Genomic DNA, 26,644 nt, shown 5'->3' with positions numbered 1-26,644 from the left:
CATCTGTGTTGTGGTGTTAATAGCAGCCTATGCACGGACGGTAATTCTTTGGTCTAGCTGCTGTTAGTCTTCGATAAGTGGCGCAGGACGACAAAGGACGTGTGCTTGGTACATAGTACTGCAAACCTCCATCGCAGTGGTTGGATCTGGTAGACCAGAAACATGATGACGATTGTGCAAATCCCTACGTTCCCATGCAGTCCAGCACCAGGCCAATGTCACATCTGAATGTGCCACAAAACTAGATATTGCATGACTAAGCCAGCTGGACAAATGGAAACACACTTTGGGGCCCCTTTCGAACTCTGCCAGATGCAGATAACGCTGTCTCATACGAGTATGCGGCATCTCAGTGACCTTTACAGTGATCACTCAACATCTGACGCTATTCACGCCCCTATTTATACCCTGTCAGGCCTGGTAACAATAGTAAACACGAACAACACTAATGCCCTCTGGTCACACTGTTACATAGGCACAGTTTTGAATATAATGTTAATGTTAAAGTGCAGTACCACCACACTCTCAAAGATTGTATTTGGTGTATGTTCCCTCAAACGCCTCTATTTTCCTGCATTCATTTATTTCTATTTATCTTATTGATATTACTTAAGTTCCTTACGTATTCTGTAGTTACACTGATAACTGTTTCTTCTTTTAATTGGTTTGTGTATCACTTTCCATGTTTTATACCTTCTGATTTAGCCTTGCCAAGTACTAATTTTATTTCATTTTATTAGTTTTGTTTATTAATAAAAACTGTTATGTAGGCATGCTGTGCCTATTTTGTGTTAAAGTTTTTCCTGTACACTCCATTTTTATTTATTTACTGTTCAGTTTTTTGCTTCTTCATTGTACTACCACCACACTGTCAAAGATGTGACTTACTGTATGTTTCTGCTTCAGTCTAGCCGTGTTACTTCTCTTCCGAAGTTGTTTGCAAACATTATAACTTCTTTGGTGACAATACTCAGTAAATTTCTGAAGATGGTGGTCTTGTAAGCCGAAAACCGGTTGACACAATTAAAGCAATATTGTAGAAGAAAAGCAAACTGGTGCTTTTCATTTAGTATAATGTTGTTCTACCAAGCGACGGAAGATTCTGTTAACATCCAACAAATAATTGAGGATTTAGGGTGCAAGTGCTACTCTGAAACGAAGAGTTTCACGCAGCAGAGGAATTCATGACAGACGACATCAAACCAATCAGAAGACTGATGACTTAAATGAAAACTGCGGTTGTCGAAATGAGGCCAAACAACAAAAAAGACAAAATTTTTGATTCTTTTCTATTTAGCTATTTGTCTTGAAGGGTGTGTTAATTATACATATTTTTAACCATGTTACTAATTCTGCTTGTGAGTTGGTTATGATATTTATGGTGTGCCATTTTGTGTTTCTGTCGTGGGCTGAGTTTGCCAGTATGAGTGCACATTGCGTTTTTCTGGTATTTGCTGTATATGTAGACTGCTCTTATTCCGTACAAAGGGCCATCAATAATTTGGAATCAACAGTTATCATCTAAAATGAATTTTTGCTCTGCAGCAGAGTGTTATAGGTTGGTTTCCCGAAGCAGCACTGAGGAATTTGGAGCTGACAGCATAACTGTTCTACTGCCACTAACGTACAGACAAGATAACAGAAATTAAGGCTCTTACGGAGTCATATAAACAGTCGTTTTCTCTCGGTCTAATTGCGAGTGGAACAGGAAAGAGGATGAGTAATAGTAAGTAAAAGCTACCCTCCGCCATGCTTGCCGATGTACACTATCCGATCAGCAGCATCCGGACACACCACGTAATGTGTAATTGAGCATTAGATGTCATGAGAAGTGGACGCACCAGTAGGAAAGGAGGTGGGGAGTACTATGTTTTCAGTAGAGAAGCAGTAAGAGCAGAAGTGGTCGATTAGGAAAGCTCAGTAATTTCGAACGTGGACTCATTAATGGATATGACCGAAGGAACAAATGCAGCAGGGAGGTTTCAATCATTCTACACGCTTCCAAAGCTAACTGTTGGTGATGTGATAGTTAAGTGGAAACGCAGGGGGACAGTGACAGCTAAAGAAAGATCAGGCAGAGCTCATATCCTGACAGACAAGGGAACGTCGAGCATTGCAGACGGTGTTTGCAAAAAGTCACAAGAAATCAAAGTAACTCATCACTAATGAGTTCCAAAGAGCCACCCGCAGTTCAGCTAGCACAATAATTGTGCGTAGGGGGTTAAAAAGAATCGGGCACAGTGGTCGAGCAGCTCCTTATAAACCACGTATTTCTATAGTCAGTGCTAAGCGACGCTAAAGTTGGTGCAAAGGGCGACGTCGCTGGACAGTGGATGACTGAAAACAAGTTGGAACGTGGCAATGTGACAAGAACGAATGTTCACTTCCAGCTTAGTGCGACTATATAGTGTCTCTATATCTCTAAATACGAGGGTTGTTTTTTAAGTAAGGGCCGTTTTTATTTTAAAAAAAAGATACAAATACTTTTGTAAAAAAAACTTTTATTTTCTGATTCTACGCACTTTTACCTATTTTTCTACATAGTTGCCTTGTTTATTTAAGCACTTGTCATACCGTACAACTAAGTTTTTAATTCCCTCTTCAAAGAATTCGGCCGCTTGCTCCGACAGCCAAGAGTTCACGGCCGCTTTCACTTCATCGTCGTCATTGAAGCGCTGCCCGCCAAGATGGTGTTTCAGGTACCGAAAAAGGTGAAAATCGCTAGGAGCAAGGTCGGGGCTGTATGGTGCATGGTCCGAAACTTCCCAGCCGAAAGAATCAATCAAGTCCCGAGTCTTTTGAGAGGTGTGAGGCCTAGCGTTATCGTGCAGGAGCAAAACTCCTTTTGTCAGCATGCCCCGCCTTTTGTTTTGAATTGCTCTGTGGAGCTTCTTTAGAGTTGCACAGTAGGCATCTGAGTTGATTGTCGTTCTTCGTGGCATAAAGTCCTCTAGCGAAACACCGCGCCGGTCCCAGAACACAGTTGCCATAATCTTGCGCTTTGACAGCGTCTGTTTGGCTTTGACCTTGACGGGTGAGATTGTGTGTCGCCATTCCATCGATTGTCACTTGCTTTCGGGAGTGATATGGGATACCCATGTTTCATCTCCAGTGACAATTTGACTCAACATGTCATCCCCTTCTTCCTCGTAACGAATCAAAAAGTCCAATGAAGTGGCAAATCTCTTCCCTTTGTGGTCCCCTGTGAGGAGTCTGGGTACCCACCGAGAACACAGTTTCTTAAAGTTAAGGTTTTCAGACACAATTTTGTACAAAACTGATCTTGAAACTTGTGGAAATTCCAAAGAAAGAGTGGAAATTGTGAATCTTCTGTCCTCACGAATCTTTGTTTCGACTACAGCCACCAAATCATCAGTGATCACAGAGGGCCGGCCTGAGCGTTCTTCGTCATGGACGTTTTGACGGCCATTTTTAAACTCTCTAACCCATTGACGCACTTTACCTTCACTCATGGCATTCAAGCCATAAACTTCTGTTAACTGACGATGAATTTCTGCAGCTGAAAGGCTTCTCGCGGTCAAAAAACGTATCACTGACCGTATCTCACACGTGGCGGGCGATTCAATAATCGTAAACATTATAAAGTAGCACAGCGATGCGTACACGTCAGATACAGAGCTGCAACTTGCATCAGTGTGAACGGGAAGGATGCCGGCAAGTGGCGCGGTGGCTTGTTGCGGCGTCCGCGCGAACTACGGGACTATACGCGTGAACGACCCTTACTTAAAAAACAACCCTCGTAAGAATAATCGATTACTGCAGAAGCAAACGCGTTGCTGTACAAGCAACAATGAAAGGTGGACGTCTATCATTCTGCTGTGTGCATACACAAACTTTGAGTCTGAGATATTATTATCGCGAGTAGTAGCCAGCGAGCAGTTGTCGAGGGGAGTCGGAGGTGGTCGGATCCATGATGTGGTGGAGAGGAGCCGCGTGACATGGGAGCCTGCCGTGATCGTGCTAGTAGCGCCGGAGGAGACTTTGGTATTAATGGAGGATTTTTTGGTAATTTGCCTTTTCACTGCACGTAGTTGTTGGTTGCCTGCACACCGGAGGGATTTTGTCAGATTTATGTGTGCACGCAGTCAGAGTAATACTCTCTGTCATGGCCAGAAACGTGTTTGTTGAGCATAGACATTGTGGAATACTTGAAAATCTGTTTAAAGTTTGTCAGCATTTAGATCATCATTTTTGTGAATGTAGTAAATTAAAACTTTTTATCGATTTCTTTCATTTTTCTTTACATCGCTTAAGGGGCTCCGGAACGCCCTATACTTGCAATGTTAAAATAACGCTTATAAATTACATCTTTCCTCACAAAGTATTTGAGGTAGGAAGTTGAACTTTTTACAGATTATTTATTGGAATATGGGCTACAACTTAACACAGGGATTTTACAAAATTTTAGTTCAGTTATTAAAGATGATTTTTTTTCAATTGTAATGAAAATTCACAACATTTTTTTGCAATTTTTTATTTATATATTCAAAAATATACAGTTTTTTGGAAAAAGGCTGTGTTAAATTATGCGGAAGGTACTGTGTAACATTTACTGAACGTTTGAAACAAATATGTTTGGAAGATCCTTAGAAAACATGTAATTAGTATGAGAAACTAAAAGTTTTGGGAATCGAGCGACAAAGATTGGATTAACTTTTTAGTGCATTCCAGGTCCATAGGATGGATTATCTTCATTCTCTGCAAACTCCTCCTCCAGCTTCCTCTTGTTCCTCCTCCTATTTACTCTTGCTTGTATTTCTAGACTCTTTACAGCCCTGTCTGCAGCCCGAAGGCGTTCCTTGTCTAAAGCAAGCCTCGCTCGTACCATGTTAGAACCTATCTTCATTCCCATATTTCTAAATAGCTTGCACCTTACAATGTTGCCATCATTGAAAGTCGCAACAGCATCATACACACCAAAGTGAAGTGTTTCTATTCCAACAAATACAGTCTTGGGGATTCTCGACCATATAACACTATTTACACTTTCATTGGGGTTTTGAGTTTTTCCGTGAATACACTTTTTCAACAGTTCAGGTGCTGCTAAGTCTCTGAAAATAGGTTTTATCACCTCCATTATTGCATGAGGCAGACTATGCTTATGAGTGTACACTTCACCAGTTAGCAATCCTTTGTTATATTTACACCAACTGTCTTCTTTGGGACACAAGCTATGTTGAGGATTTTCATCGGTTGAAGAAGTATGAAAAAAAAAGAGCCCAAACAGCCTTCTTCATTTCGTCGACACTTTGTGTATTTTGCCTAATAGCCATTCCATAATAGTTCTGTATTTTGTCAATTACACTGTCAGTTAACCTTCCCTTCCCATCCAACCCTTTACCATCACTGAGTTTTTGTTTTTTGTACGAAGCTTTCAGTCGCCGAAGTCTTGTTCCCATTCGCTTCTGTACGTGTTCAATACACTCAAATTTCTGCACTACAACATTATCACCATAGGGCTTCAGTCCTTGAACATGTTTGAAACTTTTAGAATCACCGTCACCAAGGTAATTAACATATTGCACTTTATCACACGCCTCAGAACGCTGGAATATACTGGCAACACCAGCCACTTCCATTCCTCCACTACTGCCACTATAGTTAGCTTTGCAATTATTTTCATGTGTACCTTTATATTTTTGTGGACATCTACAATACTTTGATATTACTGATACATCTAAAACTTTCCCTGTATACATACTGGTGGCAGATACTACACCATGAAGAGATGTGTGTCCCCGTTTATGCCAGGTACCATCGAACGCTGCAGTCAAATCTCTGTTACCATTATTTTCCATTACTGCCTCTTCCACAGCGTTCTTCATAGATTCTATACAGACATTTTCTACTTTAGACCCTATTAATTTATTATAGGTCGTAGACTTGGTTGGGGGATTTGGAAGATTCATGATGCCACAGAAAATTGCACCTGCAGTAGCACCCTTACTAACTGAACGCAAGGAATAAACAAATCTAATGTTGTGTTCGTAGATTTTGCTACCATTTTCTTCAGTTGCAGTTACTGCAACACTGTTCCAAAAGGTGGTCATGTATGAACACTTATCACATTTCAGTTGTATTTCACTAGCAAGTCCTACGTGCTTTATTATGGAGAGTTCCAGACCAACTTAACTACAATGAATACATCTTAAACAGTCTGAAAAAATTCCTTTGAGATCCGACATATCAAATATTTCATTCACATCCGATTCGCCCATAAAACATTCATAGTTTTCACTCATTGAACCAAGCTTCTTCTGTGAAGTATTTTCTTTCCCACTTTGACTGCTATGGGCAGGTGTACATGAGAGGTTAGGTTCACTCACTTGGTTATCGTCTTTGTTGTTTACAGTAATAACACATACCTTTGGCTTTCCAACATTTCTCCTTTTATTAAAAGCCTTCAGAGGATTTCTAATAACTTTACTTTTACTCATTATTATACGAGTACTTCAACAAAACAGAGACTCAAGAAACAGAATTAATTACGAATATTTTCGAGATAACGACAGAGTAAATAAACATGAAACAATCGACAATCACACCAGCGACATATATTGAACCATCACAGGTTAGCCACAACACATACTTTACCTCACATCACTAAAATGTACCTGATGAACACGGACGTTAATAATAACACCATTTGACAGCAGTTTAACAGCGCCACAGTGGGTCACGCCCATGTAGAACACATTTCAAAAAAAATTTTAAAATAGTTGTCGTCTTCAGAATCGAATAAATTATATATCTATTAAAAGGTAATAGTCTGCAGATTCAGAAAACGCAAAAAAGTAAAAATTGAACTTTTCATGATTTTGAGCCTTTCCGGAGCCCCCTAAAGCTGTTGACAGGACCTCTCCTGATAATTCGATTTCTCTGTGTAAAAGTATGGCAGTAATTGTTGCAATTAGTCTGTGCATTGCACTTTGCATGAATCGCAGTCCTGCTTTCTTTTTTTTTTTGTTGGTATATTAGCGTGTTACTAATAGCGCAGTTGCAGCCGGAAGACGAGATAAGTCGTCTGTTGCGTACAGGTGCATTACAAAACAGTTGTTAGGAGACATTAGAGGATATTTTAAAAGTCGCAGTCAGATGGTTGAGAAAAGATTTCTTTATCTTTTGTGGAAGGAGTAATTGAATTTTCTATTTAGATTCTGTTTTTATTATCTCTCCATCAGAATTCTTTCATTATCACAGACGGAACGTCACATGCTAATTTCCGTACATCTTTTAAGATAATTTACGTAAAAGGGTGTCCACCTCCGTAGCGTAGCGGTAGCGTCACTGCCTATCGCGCAAGGGAGTCCGGGTTCGATTCCAGGCAGGGGACTTGGTGTCGTGTGTCCTTCATTAGCATCATTGGCACACAGGCTGCCGAAGTGGCTTCAACTAAAAAGACTTACAATACGGCGGTCGAACCCCGAACGGGATATCCCGGCCAATAAATGCCATACGATCATTTCATTTTTAGAATTACATTAATACCTTCAGCTGCTGACGGGCGTTGATATATAATAACGGGGACAGGTGGAAAAGCGTGCCCCGAACGCGATTCGAACCGGGGAACTCCTGCTTACATGGCAGACGCACTAACCATCTGAGGCACCAGGGCACAGAGGATAGTGCGGCTGCAGGGACTATCTCTTCCACGCCTCCCGCGAGACCCACATTCTCATCTTGTCTCTTCCACGCCTCCCGCGAGACCCACATTCTCATCTTGTATGTCCACACACTACATTCGTAGTGTCCCACCCCAACACACTCATTACTCGTGGAAGACATTCTTACCATGTCCCGTAAGAGTTCGGGGAATATGTGTGCATCCGCAAAGAAGGAGGAGGCCATGGCTGGTATTGCCAGAACTACAGGGTGTTTCAAAAATGACTGGTATATTTGAAACAGCAATAAAAACTAAACGAGCAGCGATAGAATTACACCGTTTGTTGCAATATGCTTGGGACAACAGTACATTTTCAGGCGGACAAACTTTCGAAATTACAGTAGTTACAATTTTCAACAACAGATGGCGCTGCAAGTGATGTGAAAGATATAGAAGACAACGCAGTCTGTGGGTGCGCCATTCTGTACGTCGTCTTTCTGCTGTAAGCGTGTGCTGTTCACAACGTGCAAGTGTGCTGTAGACAACATGGTTTATTCCTTAGAACAGAGGATTTTTCTGATGTTGGAATTCCACCGCCTAGAACACAGTGTTGTTGCAACAAGACGAAGTTTTCAACGGAGGTTTAATGTAACCAAAGGACCGAAAAGCGATACAATAAAGGAGCTGTTTGAAAAATTTCAACGGACTGGGAACGTGACGGATGAGCGTGCTGGAAAGGTAGGGCGACCGCGTACGGCAACCACAGAGGGCAACGCGCAGTTAGTGCAGCAGGTGATCCAACAGCGGCCTCGGGTTTCCGTTCGCCGTGTTGCAGCTGCGGTCCAAATGACGCCAACGTCCATGTATCGTCTCATGCGCCAGAGTTTACACCTCTATCCATACAAAATTCAAACGCGGCAACCCCTCAGCACCGCTACCATTGCTGCACAAGAGACATTCGCTAACGATATAGTGCACAGGATTGATGACGGCGATATGCATGTGGGCGGCATTTGGTTTACTGACGAAGCTTATTTTTACCTGGACGGCTTCGTCAATAAACAGAACTGGCGCATATGGGGAACCAAAAAGCCCCATGTTGCAGTCCCATCGTCCCTGCATCCTCAAAAAGTACTGGTCTGGGCCGCCATTTCTTCCAAAGGAATCATTGGCCCATTTTTCAGATCCGAAACGATTACTGCATCACGCTATCTGGACATTCTTCGTGAATTTGTGGCGGTACAAACTGACTTAGACGACACTGCGAACACCTCATGGTTTATGCAAGATGGTGCCCGGCCACATCGCACGGCCGACGTCTTTAATTTCCTGAATGAATATTTCGATGATCGTATGATTGCTTTGGGCTATCCGAAACATACAGGAGGCGGCGTGGATTGGCCTCCCTATTCGCCAGACATGAACCCCTGTGATTTCTTTCTGTGGGGACACTTGAAAGACCAGGTGTACCGCCAGAATCCAGAAACAATTGAACAGCTGAAGCAGTACATCTCATCTGCATGTGAAGCCATTCCGCCAGACACGTTGTCAAGGGTTTCGGGTAATTTCATTCAGAGACTACGCCATGTTATTGCTATGCATGGTGGATATGTGGAAAATATCGTACTATAGAGTTTCCCAGACCGCAGCGCCATCTGTTGTTGAAAATTGTAACTACTGTAATTTCGAAAGTTTGTCTGCCTGAAAATGTACTGTTGTCCCAAGCATATTGCAACAAACGGTGTATTTCTATCGCTGCTCGTTTAGTTTTTATTGCCGTTTCAAATATACCGGTCATTTTTGAAACACCCTGTATATACTTATACGGCCCGCCCGGTTGGCTGTGCGGTCTAACGCACGGCTTTTCTGGGCGGGAAGGAGCGCCTGGTCCCCGGCACGAATCCGCCTGGCGGATTTGTGTCTAGGTCCGATGAACCGGCCAGTCTGTGGATGGTTTTTAGGCGGTTTTCCATCTGCCTCGGCGAATGCGGGCTGGTTCCCCTGATTCCGCCTCAGTTACACTATGTCGGTGGTTGCTGCCCAAACAAGTTCACCACATACGCGTACACCACCATTACTCTACCACGCAAACATAGGGGTTACACTCGTCTGGCGTGATACGTTCCCTGGGAGGTCCATCGGGGGCCGAACCGCACAATAACCCTGCGTTCGGTGTGGGGCGGCGGAGGGGTGAAGTGGACTGCGGTAGTCGTCGTGGGGTTGCCGACCATTGGGGCTGGGGCTGCAGCGGGGATGGAGTCTCTCCGTCGTTTCTAGGTCCCCGGTTAACATACAGTATACTTATATGGATATGGTATTTGTTCTTTCGGACATGTCCGAAAGAACAGACATCGTATCCAATTAAGTATATATTTCATTTTTACCTAAAAAGGTTACAACAAAAGAAAAGTTATAGAGAGTTTAATTAAGACGGGCCAATCAGAATTCAGCTGGATATTGGGCCTGGAGCAATCCGGCACATATCGCAGGGTGGCAGTGCCCAACACTTCTGGAGTGAGCCAAGTTGGGCGTCAGCGCGGGTCTCGGTGACTTACAGGAGCCAGGAGGTGGAGGAACGCAGCCACGGCGGAGGCGAACAAAAACTGAAAGGCAGCATCTGTCGGCGGACACCAATCCACATTGGGAAATGCGGACTGGTCGTACCAACGTCCTCCAGCAAAGAAAAGTAGTTCTTTCAATAAACAATTAATGTAAAGGAAGGAGGAGCAGCGAAACTCAGAGAACAGCATGAACCTGCAGTTCGAGTGTTAGAGTCAATAAGGGCGTTTTAAGCTTAAGCAGGTTCAGTTTTACGAAGAAGGTGGTGGCTCACGTAACAGAGGCACAGAAAGATAAGGATGGTGCGAACGCCATTGTTAGGGATAGATGGTCGTCAGCATCAAAAGCTCAAATCTCGTAAATAAGCTGTGAATGTTTGCTCAAATAGAGCCAGAGTGTGTTCAGCATCTTGCTTGTAGGTCGTAAAATTTTATAACAGTGAATTAAAGTTTGATTTGGACTGTGATTACGACAGAGGCATGTTGTTGTTGTTGTGGTCTTCAGTCCAGAGACTGATTTGATGCAGCTCTCCATGCTACCCTATCCTGTGCAAGCTTCTTCATCTCCGAATAACTACTGCAACCTACATCCTTCTGAATCTGCTTAGTGTATTCATCTCTTGGTCTCCGTCTACGATTTTTACCCTTCACGCTTCTCTCCAATACTAAATTGGTGATCCCTTGATGCCTCAGAATGTGTCCTACCAATCGATCCCTTCATCTAGTCAAGTTGTGCCACAAATTCCTCTTCTCCCCAATTCTATTCAGCACCTCTTCATTAGTTACGTGATCTACCCACCTTATCTTCAGCATTCTTCTGTAGAATCACGTTTCCAAGGCTTCTATTCTCTTCTTGTCAAAGGTGTTTATCCTCCATGTTTCACTTCCATTCACGGATAGACTCCATACAAAGACTTTCAGAAAGGACTTCCTGATACTTAGATCTATGTTCGATGTTAACAAATTTCTCTTCTTCAGAAACGCTTTCCTCGCCATGGTCAGTCTGCATTTTATATACTCTCTATTTCACCCATCATCAGTCATTTTGCTATCTAAATAGGAAAACTCATCTACTGCTTGTCTCATTTCATAATCTAATTCCTTCAACGTACTTGATCCAATTCGACTACATTCCATTATCATCGTTTTTCATTTGTTGATGTTCATCTTATGTACTCCTTTCAAGGCGCTGTTCATTCCGTTCAACTGCTCTTCCAAGTCCTTTGCTGTCCGACTGAATTACAATGTCGTCGACAAACCTCAAAGTTTTTACTTCTTCACCATGGATGTTTCTTTTGTTGCCTTTACTGTTTGCTCATTATACTCATACAGATTCAATAACATCGGGGATAGGCTACAGCCATGTCTCACTCGCTTCTCAATCACTGCTTCCCTTTTGTGCTCCTCGACTCTTACAACTGCCATTTGGTTTCTGTACACATTGTAAACAGACTTTCGCTCCCTGTGGTTTACCCCTGCCACCTTCAGAATTTGAAAGAGAGCATTCCAGTCTTATTGTCAAAAGCGACAGAGGCATAGACGCACGTAGTTCACTTAGTGAAGCTTATGCTATGCTACAACACGGAGGCTGCCAGACATGGTAAGTCAGGTGCTGCACTTGCTCCTGCCGCTGTCCTCATCATTTGAGGTTTTGTGGTCAAGCAACGATCGACGATAACCTGTTGGTTACGATCGCAACTAATTTTAATTGGGGGACGTTGGTGGAGCATGACTGGGTAGTTCCGTCTCGTTCCTTTGGAAAGTATCCTGGCGTTGTATAGGGAAACCCGTGTGGTAGGAAGAGCATTGTACTAGTGAGCGCGCAATTTGGATTAGACTAATTGTGACAAGGTTTGCTACAACTTTGAACTACATTGTTGGCTGCAGCAGTGGCAGAAGCGTCACACAGAGGGGCGAAAACGCACGGACTCCGTCTTTGTGGACTCTGAGGCGCACAGTACGGAGGTGGTAGGGGTCTTTATAAACATCGTAAAAAAGTCTCAAGAATATACAATGGTGGGAACTTAAATAGGGGCAACTATTTGTTCAGAACCGATAGAAAAGAGTTACATGTTTGCACCTGTTATTGTCCTTCAAAGTAGTCACCAGCGTTGTGTAGAACCCGTTGCCAGCGATGTGGAAGGCGTAGTGTACCGTTAGCAGAGCCTGTTCTGTTGATGGTGTGAATGGAGCGGTCTCCTGCCTGTCGAATCTCTGCAACAGTACTGAAGCGATTGCCACCAAGTGGTTCCTTCATCCTCGGAATCAAATCAAAGTCACAAGGACTTAAGTTCGGGGAGTATGGTACTTCCCAGTCCCATCGACCGACCAGAGCAGCCCCAGCTTGCGCTGTATGCGCTCGCGCATTGTCGTGCAAAATGATGGGTGGGTTGCGCAGAAAGTGTAGCCGCTTCTTTCGCAAAGCTGGTCGCAGGTGATGCTCCAAAAACGAACAGTAATACTGTGCATTGACGGTCTACCATGGAGGAACGTAATGCGTTACGATAACACCACCACAGTCGTACACGAGAACCACCATAACTTTAGACCACTCCATTCGCACCATCAACATAACAGGCTCTGCTAACGGTATACTACGCCTTCCACATCGCTGGCAACGGGTTCTACACAACGCTGGTGACTACTTTGAAGAACAGTAGCAGGTGGAAACATGTAAGTCTTTTGTATCGGTCGTGAATAAATAGTTGCGACTATTTAAGTTCCAACACTCTTACATGATATTTACCAGAAAATTGCTAGTTTCCTTAGTAGTGACAAAAGTTCATTTCCCCGCATTAGGCTTCACAAGGCGACGAACAACACATGAGCGGCTGTATTGCAGGAATGTCAGGCTAATGTGCAGACAAGTCATAGATAGGACATGCCACACACACCTGTAATGTTATCGCTTACCACACCAGTTAATCAAGCTGGTCCAAGTGAGAAGGGATTGTAGGAGCCCTTGATGAAATGTTACAGAGTGATTTGTAATGATGAATCATGCTATGCCCTGTGGCACTCCGACGGAATGGTTTCCGTTTGGTGAAGGTCTGGATGCTGTTACTTGTCTAGTGCCAACAGTGGAGTACGGAGGAGGTGCCATTGCTGTATGGGGATGTTTTTCGTGGTACTGTGAGTTACCTTTATTGCGTTAATAAAACGCTAAACGTGGAAGTATATAAACAAATTTTGCTGCATTGTGTACTGTGTACAGTAGAGGGGCAGTTTGGAGATGATATTTATATCCTCATGACAAAACATCATCAGTGAGGCTGTGATCTATGGACAATTTCTTGAAATGGACTGGCCTCCCAAAAGTCCCATCTGAACCCATTGGTTTAACTCTGGGATGGGCACGGATGTGGTCTTCACACCAGGCAGTGGAGTCCAGCATCACTACCCGGTTTCAGCTGTTGAGGAGAAATGGGCTGCCATTCCTCCACAGACATTCAGTCATCCGAAAGTGTCCCCAGTAAATGTCAAGCAGTCACAAAGGCTGAGGGTGGATGCACCCGATATTAATATCCACTAATAGATGTGCGGACATTTTTGTTCAGGTAGTGCTGATAATACCGTAACACGGTGGAGTGCTTCTGAAATGCTTACGTATTTTTGTAGACAATCCCAGAGAGGTCGGCCTGCTGCGGGTCGAAGATGGAGGAGACGCCGGCGGCGGAGAGCGCGCCGGCCAGGCTGGAGAAGCCCTCGAGGCGCATGCGCGGCACCAGGTAGGGGAGCTCCGTGGGGCGCGCCGACGCCAGCAGCCGCAGCAGCGTCTCCGGAGGCAGCTGGGACTCCAGCCGCGACAGGCCCTGGACCCCGCGCTCGTCCGGCAGCAGCAGGAACATGGCGAACGACTCGTCCTTGTACGGCAGCCCCAGCACCTGCGACCGCCAACACGCGTGTATAGCAAGGCTGCTTGTAGGAAAGCACCGGGTGGTTTTAATTAAATTGCAGCCGCCCACAAAGGTCCAGTGTGGCCTGCAATTATAGTGCGAAAGTGGGTAGATATCCTAATGCGTTAATGCGGAACCCATCTACGCTGGAAAATATTAGTTCCAGTTTTGGCCACCAGGTACCAGGTACAAAACGACACGAATTAGAAAATAAATAATTCATTAAGAACATTCTAGGTGACATTCTAAGTGTCACTTAGGAACTTTTTCTTTGAAGTGCCATACATACTGAGACACTATGTTTTATTTTTGACAATACAACTACAGAAAAACAGCAATAATGTTCTAACTAGTAGAATTGTAATCAAGTGTCTCATTTTTTTTTTTTTTTTTTTTTTTTTTTTTTTTACAAAAGGAAAACAAAATTTAACAGAAAAACTCTCATTACTGACTGCTGATTTTTACACAACTCCGTTCTTGGGATGAGATGTTACAAAGTTTACTGTAGAGCTCTCTACGCTGTTGAGGAAACCATGGCAACATCTACAACAGGTATTTTTGTTTTGCATCTGATAAACATGGTTGGTCTTTCAGATGAAACACAGCATGACATACGTCAGCCAGGATCATTCCCTTTTTCAATACGTTGACATTTTTCCGTTCTTCTGTTTCAGTGTAATAATTCTAAATAACTATTTGTAATGGACGAGTATGGGACTCTTCAATCCTACTCCATTTGGAGATCTTACACGCCTGTATTGACAATGTTTCAGCACCAACTTTAAAATCTAAGAAGTCAGTTATACGAATTGGAGTTACATGGAATAGGTTTATAGTTCAAACTGACTCAAAATCTTGTGTAAACCCTGTAGAACAAAACCTCTGAGGCGCACTGCTCTGCACAGAGAACTAGAGATGGGCAAAACTGTTCTTTTCATAGATCGGATCAGAACTGTTCACTCCCTGAAATGAACTAGCTCTTTTTCATGAGTCACCACTCATTCACAACAGAAAATAAATGGAAGGCACATTGCCCTTTAAACTTGGTTTATTCCAGTACTATACCTGTATTTTGATCTTATTTGATCCTATTTTGAAGTAAAACAGATAATGAGTAAGAATTTTGTATTGTTTATTGAAATTTCCACGGTATGACAAAGTTTTTGATTACTGATTTATTTTGCACTATCGTGGTTTTTTGGGTGATCGGAAAATGTTGCAACTTGAGATTTACATTAACAATATATTTGGCTATAATGTATTAAAATTTCATTAACCTCGTACAAGTACATCGCAAGCCATATATTTTTAAAGTGAACATTTCCTTCCGAAGACGCCTAAAATCGCAAAACCCGTACTACAATAAGAAAAAAATATATAAATTTGACAGTAAGACCAAAGTGCTGCATATAGCCTTCCGCAGAATAAATATTAGTGTATCACTTTTGCTATACGTTTATCGGTTCGCTCGTAATTAAAGAGTAAATTCGAGTGACCATAATAAAAAATCCTATAGTAAGAGGAGCCGTCAGGAACCTAATTTGATCAGTTTAAACAAATGAAAATAAAATAAAAACAAATGATGTATACATAACATAATTATGTAATATACATAACGGTATTACTATGAAGAACAATATCCAGTAGAGACGAACTCCGATGTAGAGGCGCTGAGTCAAGCAGGTCGAGCCGCGAGCTGTATTACTGCGCGAGCTAAGACCGCAGAGACCAGAGTGACACCTGAATTGCTTTGCTCAATGCTCGTTCTCCGCTAGGAGGCTCTCAGTCCTGTTGCTCGCATCAACTGCCCAGAGGGCAGGACGTGCGACTGAAACGATCGCCGAAGGAGTGCTATGCTACTTTAAGGTGCGCCAGACACTGCACGCGGCAGAGGAAGCACAGAGAGGGCACAGCATATGTGAAACACGAAATCCAATGGGGCACTGCACAATGCAGGCAGCCAAGGCAGAAGCAGGGCAGAGGCCGGCGCTGGCTGTGTTGTGTGGCGTGCAGTGTGCTCTGACCAGCAGAGGCCCCACTGGTCTGCTCCGACTCTCTCTCTCTCTCTCTCTCTCTCTCTCTCTCTGCTGTGGGAAACGTTTGGAGCTACCGTTCTTTTTTTCTGAATCACTGATTGTTCACTCCTTTGAAAGATTCAACTCTATGAATTAGTTCAGGAGCGGATCCCCCATCTCTACAGAGAACAAGCACCAACTAGTAATTAAGCTTTGAAACATTCTCTCCATGAACAAGTTAGGGACATGCAACAAAGTACCGTGAACACAATAGCACTGAAATACATTTTCTGAAAAAAAAAAGCTCTTACAAGGTATAACAGTTTCAGTCTTCAGAGGAAAAAAACAAGGAAAAAAGTCCAGTAAACATCGGCTCTGAAAGCCATACCTTAAGAGCTATAAGCCTTTGTTTATCTTCGCAACTGTGAAATGCATCTCTTGTAACGAACAAGTGTTCATGGCTGTTAAGATATGCATTTCAGAGACAATGTTTACTGGACACTATTTCTTTATTTTGGTGCATACTACTTCCAAAAAATGGAAAGCAAAGAGCTTACAGTAAAGAGATCTATTTCACATTATCGAAGATGCACAAGTGTTCATAGCTCGTAAGTATACGTTTTAGACACCATGTTTACTTGACTTTTTTTCTTGCTGTTATCCATACTGCCATCTCTGTAGGTTTGTCGGAGGAGTCCTGCTTCACCCGATATACGGAGGGTCTCTCTCGTAAAAACCATCAGACACATTTTCTCTGAAGCTTCCGCAGTTATCTGCAGTTTCGATTTTGGAATGTGTAGGTGGAGTCAGCCCAAATGGCTATTGCTCATATCGTCCGTCAAGCAAAGCTCTGTGTCGACGGAAATGCTGCTAATGGCTGCTCAGTCGCTGATAAAGTAATATATATATATATATATATATATATATATATATATATATATATATATATATATATACACTCCTGGAAATGGAAAAAAGAACACATTGACACCGGTGTGTCAGACCCACCATACTTGCTCCGGACACTGCGAGAGGGCTGTACAAGCAATGATCACACGCAGGGCACAGTGGACACACCAGGAACCGCGGTGTTGGCCGTCGAATGGCGCTAGCTGCGCAGCATTTGTGCACCGCCGCCGTCAGTGTCAGCCAGTTTGCCGTGGCATACGGAGCTCCATCGCAGTCTTTAACACTGGTAGCATGCCGCGACAGCGTGGACGTGAACCGTATGTGCAGTTGACGGACTTTGAGCGAGGGCGTATAGTGGGCATGCGGGAGGCCGGGTGGACGTACCGCCGAATTGCTCAACACGTGGGGCGTGAGGTCTCCACAGTACATCGATGTTGTCGCCAGTGGTCGGCGGAAGGTGCACGTGCCCGTCGACCTGGGACCGGACCGCAGCGACGCACGGATGCACGCCAAGACCGTAGGATCCTACGCAGTGCCATAGGGGACCGCACCGCCACTTCCCAGCCAATTAGGGACACTGTTGCTCCTGGGGTATCGGCGAGGACCATTCGCAACCGTCTCAATGAAGCTGGGCTACGGTCCTGCACACCGTTAGGCCGTCTTCCGCTCACGCCCCAACATCGTGCAGCCCGCCTCCAGTGGTGTCGCGACAGGCGTGAATGGAGGGACGAATGGAGACGTGTCGTCTTCAGCGATGAGAGTCGCTTCTGCCTTGGTGCCAATGATGGTCGTATGCGTGTTTGGCGCCGTGCAGGTGAGCGCCACAATCAGGACTGCATACGACCGAGGCACACAGGGCCAACATCCGGCATCATGGTGTGGGGAGCGATCTCCTACACTGGCCGTACACCACTGGTGATCGTCGAGGGGACACTGAATAGTGCACGGTACATCCAAACCGTCATCGAACCCATCGTTCTACCATTCCTAGACCGGCAAGGGAACTTGCTGTTCCAACAGGACAATGCACGTCCGCATGTATCCCGTGCCACCCAACATGCTCTAGAAGGTGTAAGTCAACTACCCTGGCCAACAAGATCTCCGGATCTGTCCCCCATTGAGCATGTTTGGGACTGGATGAAGCGTCGTCTCACGCGGTCTGCACGTCCAGCACGAACGCTGGTCCAACTGAGGCGCCAGGTGGAAATGGCATGGCAAGCCGTTCCACAGGACTACATCCAGCATCTCTACGATCGTCTCCATGGGAGAATAGCAGCCTGCATTGCTGCGAAAGGTGGATATACACTGTACTAGTGCCGACATTGTGCATGCTCTGTTGCCTGTGTCTATGTGCCTGTGGTTCTGTCAGTGTGATCATGTGATGTATCTGACCCCAGGAATGTGTCAATAAAGTTTCCCCTTCCTGGGACAATGAATTCACGGTGTTCTTATTTCAATTTCCAGGAGTATATATATATATATATATATATATATATATATATATATATTGAAACGGCTCAGCCGGAGCCGTTTCATGAATCTTGCATTAATGACGCGTCTTGCATGCTTGTGCCGATTTTATGTCTCACTACACTGTCAAGTTCATAATCAGCCTCTGGAGGAATATGAGCTAATGTGTACATTTATTTCGTTTCTGTATATCGTTCCCACTACCCATTTATCCCATGAAAGACATTGAATGAATAAACGCGTGTTTGCAAGTGGGTTTCAGATGTTTTTGCGGGCGGTCAGGGTTAGTAAACGTAACCTGTAGCCGTTGCCAACTTAACCCCGTGAGGAGGTAAAGCATAGAATGAAATGCAGTGGACAAGTCCAAAGATAAATGCTAGCTCTGAAAATTGTTGAAGTGGATCCGTCTCCTCCCCCATCTGAAAAGAAGAACCATTTCGGCCAAGCGCTACGTTTCGTCACTCTTGTGGCGGACTGTGAACAGACATTCTCTCTTCAGCTGTCTTGTTCGGTTATGAAATCAGGCATTTGAATGCAACAGTGCAGCTTATAGCAGTGTTTAATCTACTCTCTTTCAGCTCCCTTACTTTAGAAAAACGTTTTGTGATCCCTTTTCTGGCTTTTGTTAATTGATTTAGTGTGTTGAGGGCATTTGGATGGGAGCATACTTTGTTCACATCAGGGCTATCACCACGCTTGTCCTGAGTTCGATGCATCAGGTATCGTGAACTCTGCCCCTTTCCTAATTTTACTGTCTATTTATCCAAGTATTGTGTGGGGAATATTGATGTTAAATTCAGTTATATTTCAACTGGTGAACCTTTGGGACTGATACCACCATCATTGTCCATTACCCATTATTTGCGATTCTATAGTTTTCCTAACCAATTCTTGGACGCCTGGACAATTATTCCTCCCTGATTATTTTTGATTTTTAACAAAACATTTGCGACCAAGCATCTCTGATGCGATACTGGCCACTGCCCTCTCTGTTCATTCTTTGCTTGCGTCAATGCAGGTGAATTTAAATGATTCTTGCCCAACAGCCTGGAACCTTGATGTCTCAACTGCTAGGTCGAGTCTTCCACTCACAATGATCAATGTGTAGTCATTATTCCATCGTTATGTATGTTAAGGGACTCCCTAATGAATAAGAATTTTCGAATTGGAACCATAGGTTACGTCGTGTGCTACTGTTTACGCCTTGAATACCTTGTCTGACAAATGTGCTTTGAAGTGCTGTCAGTGGCACTGCGATGTTTTGCCTTGATTAAACTGTCATCATTCATGATAAAAGGATTTCTCGTCTCTTTCAATCGTTTTGCTACCAAGCACACCGTCTCCCTTCCAGCCACATCCAGTTACCTCTGAACGATGTTGGATGTAAAGTACGCCAGTTATGCAAAACACAGTTTTTTCGAAGTTCCCAAACATGTTCCAGCACCTCTGTGCTATCATCAGTGGGTTTCTGTTTTATTTAATCTGTAATGTGAACATTTTTACTAAATGATTACCAAATTATGTGAATATTTAGTTCAAACAACAATTTGTTTCTTTTAGTTAGTACCTTTACACTCTGTTTGCACGGTTTTGCAGACTCACTTGTGTATTATTTATTACAGGTAGCTGGTCATCTGCAACCAAACAATGTTGATGGTAAATTTTGTTGGGAGTTAATCTATCATTTTATGGTTTAAGCGTAATTTAGTTCCTCGCGATATTTCGCACCCATATTAATTTTTACTTACGTTTTTGTGTGGCAAGCCCTTTTCTCTCAGCAGATGTTGGGACTTCTGATATGTCTAGATAAGATTCTGACAGGTGACATGTACATAACCATCCTGTATGATCAGTTGCATCCATTCACGTCCACTGTACATTCTGACAGACTTGGGCAATTCCAGCAGGACAATGCGACACACAAACTATTCTGAGTTTAAACACTTCCGCTGGCCACCCCAGACATGAACATTATTGAGCATATGTGGGATGCCTTGCAACGTGTTGTTCAGAAGAGATCTCCATCCTCTCGTACTCTTCCTGATTTGTGGACAGCCCTGCAGGATTCATTGTGTCAATTCCCTACAGCACTACTTCAGACATTAGTCGAGTCCATGCCACGTCGTGTTGCGGCACTTCTGCGTCCTCACAGGGGCCCTACACAACATTACGCAGGTGTACCAGTTTCTTTGGCTCTTCAGAGTATAAACCCATAGCAACCGCAGTAAAAACACACGAAACAAAATCGCTACGAACTTGTGCACCAGCCTAACTGAGCCGTGGTAAAAATTGATGTTTTGAAGAGCGCGCCGCAGCGCGTAGTGCGAAGCAGTCGCCATCGGTATCTGGCGGTGGCGCCGCTGTGGCAGCTTTGGTGTGTCCCTCTGTTGGGAAAGGGGAAAGGTTGCCTGTTCACGTGCATTTCAGGGGCGCTATGAGGTCGCCATGGAGTGAGTTGAAGGGTCAGTCTGAGTTAGTCTGGGTCAGTCTCTCGTCCCCAGCTCGCTCGTCTGCCTATCGTCCGCATTTGTTAAGCACTTAGTGTCTGTCTGTCGTTCGGAGCTGTCTCTGTCATGTTTGTCCGATTCGGTGTGTTAACGAATTTATTGCTTGGAGTGTACCGACCTAATTCCTGAAATATGTTTTGATCTTGCCTATCATCTTGAGAGGCGGTATCTGTGTACTGTAGTGCATGTTAACTTGTTTGGCCAACCTTGTATAATTTTATATAAGATTGCATTTCATGGGCTTTTATGTAAATGGTCATTTTAGTATATAAAGTTGGCACCCTTCCACCGTAACACTCTTCTTAGAAGTTGCACCTTCGGTGGCAATGTTAATATTTTAATTTTAGTGTTTTGTACCATTTCCATACCTCTTATGGGGTGCATAGTTTGTGTGCTTGTGTGAATTGTTAAAACTTTTAGTTTAAAGTAATCTGGTGTGTTGCAGATTTGCACAAGTGTAGTGTTTCAGAGGTTGTTGTGAGCGGTCGTAACTATGGCCGTGTCAAAAGGGTGCGGCAAGGTTCTCAGCCCGAAAGCTCATACAGTCAAAAAATTTGTTTCTTTCTGCCTCTGGATAAATTGTAACTTGATATTTATAGGGTGCTTTCTGATTATAATTTTCAATCTGTTTCTTTTAAAAAATGCTTTAGGCATCATTGAAGTGAATAAATCCCCATTTGTTAAAAAGGAATTTGCTTATAATTTCATCAGTTACTCCCTGGCAACTACTTCCATGCTCACATAGTGTGGTTAAATGTGTTAATGTTTGTTGTGTACATAGTTCCGCGTAGTCAGCGCGTACACAACTTTCCCACTGGAGCGCGCCCCGCTAAGCACAACAGCGCAGGCGCAGCGCTCGTCCGTCTCCGCACTAAAAGTTGGCGCTGCCATAGAGACAGACCAAATTCTGCTTCCGCCGATCCGTGTATTAATATGTAACGCAGAGAATGAGACTGCTGCTAATGTACAACCTTTTCTCCTCTCGGGTCGCACTCACACAGTGATACATGAACGTGTGAGGTATTATAACGAGTTTACAGACCTCCGATTAGTCAGTCTGCATTAGTCTGTACCAGTCTGTACCAGTCTGCATTTGTCTGCATTAGTCTGTACCAGTCTGTACGAGTTCTACATTTGTCTGTACCAGTCTATAGTCAAGTTTCAGTCTGCGCCTAGTAAGATTATCATATTCCTGTACATAGCCATGAAGATAAATGTATAGACACTTTGTCAAGTATCAGAGGTATACCTGAGAATAAGATTAACGTACCAATACCAAAGGAACTCCAGATTGTCAATTGTAAATAGCATCTAGAACCAAGTTAAGTAATTTTATGCTTCTTTTTATTTTAATAAATGTGTGTGAAAATTAATCAAGTTTTGTTTAAAGTTGGTCACCGTCATTCTGCTACTCAAAGCGTGCAAGTGGCATTTCTATCGTCTGACCTAACGGCAGAAGATAAATACACCACGATAAGACCACGAGACATATTGCTGACACTCGCCTACTTGGTTAGAGCGACAAGTCAAATAATCTGATGGTGTGTGTACCGAAGGTCTTACAGTACGCACACCACACATAGTGTGGTTCAACGTGTTAATGTTCTTGATGAATCGCTAGTAAGTAAAATAAATTATTAAGAATATTGTTTGAAAATAAATCCACGGTTCACTAATAAAAATGCTCGGCTTGTCAATATTTGCAAGCTGCGGAGCACCACAAGACCGAGACGGAGTCAGTCTCGACCACCTAGAGTAAATCGCACAACTCGCCTACAGTTGCACAGCGCGGGCCTACCTGGCACTTGAGAGTGGTGTCGTGGACGTAGAGGACGTCGGACTCGTGCTCCATCATGTCGACCTCGAAGGCCTCGGTGTCGCTGACGGTGAAGCGGGCGCGGTGCGTGCTGGAGACGGGGAACTGGTGGCGCCAGGCGGCGTTGAAGTAGAGCGCGCTGGCCGCCAGCAGGCCGCTGTTCGCCTGCAGCGCCGGCGGCACCACGGAGCGGATCTGGCCGCGCGTCCTGTCCGACACCCACTGGTTGACGAAGGCGGCCGCCTGGCCGGGCTGGCCGGCGATGTCCAGCGCGAACACGTCGCTGGCCAGCGCGCCGCGCACGTCCTGCGCGTACCGCGGGTTCAGCGCCAGGCTCTTGTCCAGGAAGATGGCGGTCGCCACGTTCGAGATCACCGTCTGCAGCACAAGCGTCGAGATCACTCTTCAATTGTTCCGTACTAACATAAGTTGTAATGTCTTAATTCTCAACAGGAAATCCAAAAAAAAAAAAAAAAATAGAATTTGACTGAGTTGAGTATAGCATTCAATGACATTTAAAGAGCAACACTTATGCGGAGTCTATCGTGATCTGTGGCACACGTGTATTTCCTGTCGCTGAGGGGACGTGTTCGATTTGATTAAATGGCGAAACATGCGTGGGATAGCCCACAGCATGCGTCATCGCTTCTCCGCTGGAGGCAGCTGTGGTGGAAGAGTGGTTGGAATTGGCCAGCGAAAGCTTCCAATCAGCAAACTGGAGTGAGAGAGCGGCTGCCTGGAGACAGAGCTGGAAGCGTGGCAGAGCAGCAACACAGTCGCGTTGACAAACGGACAAGGTTGATTCTGGCTTGCTGTCAACACGAGTGTTGTGTACATAGTTCCGCGTAGTCAGCGCGTACACAACTTTCCGACTAGAGCGCGCCCCGCTAAGCACAACAGCGCAGGCGCAGCGCTCGTCCGTCTCTGCACTACGAGATGGCGCTGCCTTAGAGATGGACCAAATTCTGCTTCCGCCGATCCGCGTATTAATATGTAGCACAGCCAATGAGATTGCTGCTAATGTAGAACCTTTTCTCCTCACGGATCACACTTGCGCTGTGATACCTGAACACGCGAGGTATTATAACGAGTGTACAGACCTCCGATCAGTCAGTCTGCATTTGTCTGCACCAGTCTGTACCAGTCTGCATTTGTCTGTACCAGTCTGTAGTCAAGTTTCAGTCTGCGCCTAATAAGATTATCATATTGCTGTACACAGCCATGAAGAGAAATGTATAGACACTTTGTCAAGTAACAGAGATATGCGAGAATAAGATTAACGTACCAAGACCAAAGGAACTTCAGATTGTCAATCGTAAATAGCATCCAGAATCAAGTTAAGTAATGTCTATGCTTTTTATTACTTTAATAAATGTGTGCGAAAATTAATCAAGTTCTGTTTGAAGTTGGTCACCATCAATCTGCTACTCTAAGCGTGCAAGTGGCATTTCTATCGTCTGACCTAACGGCAGAAGATAAACACGCCACGATAAGACCACGAGACATATTGCTGACAGTCGCCTACCTCGTTAGAGCGACAAGTCAAAGAATCTGATGGTGTGTGTACCAGAGGTCTTACAGTACGCACACCACAACGAGACATCATTCCGGCTGGAGCAGTGGATAGTGTTTACCTTTGTACGTCTGGAGGATGCAGTGTTGCTGGAAGCGACAAAGTGCTTGCTGCAGTGTGGTTTCATTTACGACAAGTTGAAGACAGTGTGCAGTGCTGACTTGTGACATCTTGTCATCTAAACCGTTGAGCCTGTGCTGGCACGCTTTATCTGTCTGATTCGTGTTTTACATGTAAGTTTACCTGTTATTGTAGTCGCTTTCCTTGTATTGTTGCTGTGCCATCACGAGTTGTCACTCAGCTGTGACAGGCTGAAGAGCCACAGGAACAGAATTTTGGCCGTGGCAGCGCGACCCAATTAGGGCGCTGTCAGTGACACAAGCGCTGGCATGATTCGGCGTGCGGGACCAGACGGACACATCGGACAGAACTTGGAATAACCGAGCGAGTTACACGGGACCGAACCCTGGCGTGCAAGCTAGCAGCCGAAAAGGACGAATCTCAGCAGACGCCTTCGTAGGTGTGGCCTAGTCGGCAGCCAATAAGAAGAGTGTGTTTTCCGAACAATGGCGCACCAGGTGCTATTTGCTATAGAGCGGTCTGTTCCTGGCGGTTCCTGGAAAGCACCACCTGGGGATTATTTTATTTATTTTTGCCATACACAGCTGCCCTCATTTCTGCTGAAAGCCATTGCTATTTCTCTCTCTTATATGACTGGTACGCCAATGGTCTCCCATCAGATCACCGAAGCGCTGTCGGGCTGGGCTAGCATTTGGATGGGTAACCATCTGGTCTGCCGAGCGCTGTTGGCAAGCGGGGTGCACTCAGCCCTTGTGAGGCAAACTGAGTAGTTGATTGAGAAGTAGCGGCTCCGGTCTCCGAAACTGACATTTGTCTGGGAGAGAGGTGTGCTGACCACATGCCCCTCCATATCCGCATCCAGTGACGCCTGTGGGCCGAGGATGTCACGGCGGCCTGTAGATACCATTGGGTCTTCTAAGGCCATTTCGGATGGAGTTTAGTTCTATATGACTGGTGAAGTGCTTCTAGGAAAGAGCAGAAAGCTGTTATTGGTGTCTGGATATAGGTTCTTAGTGCAAGAGTGAATGATGTGACAAGTTATGGGATAGAGATACGACACATATACAGATGGTGGTAGTATCACGTACAAAAGGTATAAAAGGGCAATGTGTTGGCGGAACTGTCATGTGTACTCAGATGATTCAAGTGAAAATGTTTCCGAAGTGATTATGGCCGCTCTGCGGGAATTGACACACTTTGAACGCAGTATGACAGTTTGAACTGGACGCATGGGACATTCCACTTCGGAAATCCTTAGGGAATTCAATGTTCACAGGTGCACAGTGTCAAGAGTGCGTCGAGAATACCAAATTTGAGGCATTACCTCTCACCAAGGACAAGCAGTGGCCGAAAGCCTTCACTTAAAAATCGGGAGCTGCCGCGTTTGCACAGAGCTTTCAGTGTTAACAGGCAAACAACACTGCATAAAATAACCACAGAAATCAGTGTGAGACATACGATGGGTGTATCCGCTAAGTCAGTGCGGCAAAAATTGCTGTTAATGGGCAACGCAAGTGCCTTTGCTAAAAGCACAATATGGCCTACAGCGCCTCTCCTGCCATCGTGACCTTATCGGTTGGACCCTAGACGACTGGAAAACCATGACCTGGTCAGATGAGTCCCGATTTCAACCGGTAAGGGCTGGTGGTATGGTTCGAGTGTGGCGCAGACCCGACGTAGCTATGGACCCAAGTTGTCAACAAGACACTGTGCAAGCTGCTGGTGGCTCCATATTGATGTAGGCTGTGTTTACGTTGGTGGGCTGGGTCCTGTGGTCCAACTGAACCGATTATTTGACTCTAAATGGTTATGTTAGGTTTCTTGGAGACCATTTGCACCCATTTATGCTCATTCACGTGCTTCGTGTTCCCATACAACGATGTCATGTCACTGGCCCACAATTGTTGGTGATTGGTTTGAAGAACATTATGGACAATTCGAGCGAATGATTTGGCCAATCAGTAGGAGCGCTTCGGTCCTCCAGCAACATGTGGCACACCGATGCAAGAAGAGAAGCAAATTATTTTGCCTACTCTATGGCGAATCTTATTTTTTCCCGTCAGATCTCATGGCGTTTCCTCTGTTGAGCAATTTCAGCTGCCCCATGGTCACTTATTTCGATATGTCCTTCTAATGTTCGTGCGGTGATGTAAAGGAGTTTTTATGCGAAACTGGACATGTGTCATAGCATTGTA

At 44.5% G+C, this 26,644-nt stretch overlaps 1 protein-coding gene across 1 annotated transcript in view; it reads right to left on the bottom strand.

Moving 5' to 3' along the window:
• LOC124594682 (leukocyte elastase inhibitor-like) overlaps positions 1 to 26,644 on the bottom strand; it is a 146,771-nt gene that overhangs the window by 5,716 nt on the left and 114,411 nt on the right. Inside the window, exons 3-4 of the mRNA XM_047133048.1 lie at positions 22,778 to 23,173; positions 13,789 to 14,066 (exon numbers count right to left, since the gene is read on the bottom strand). Of these exons, the coding sequence (XP_046989004.1) occupies positions 13,789 to 14,066; positions 22,778 to 23,173 (674 nt within the window). The remainder of the gene's footprint in view (positions 1 to 13,788; positions 14,067 to 22,777; positions 23,174 to 26,644) is intronic.

The sequence above is a fragment of the Schistocerca americana genome, chromosome 2 (genome assembly GCF_021461395.2).
Source record: "Schistocerca americana isolate TAMUIC-IGC-003095 chromosome 2, iqSchAmer2.1, whole genome shotgun sequence".
Taxonomy (NCBI): domain Eukaryota; kingdom Metazoa; phylum Arthropoda; class Insecta; order Orthoptera; family Acrididae; genus Schistocerca; species Schistocerca americana.
This window is presented reverse-complemented; position numbering and strand designations above follow the sequence as displayed.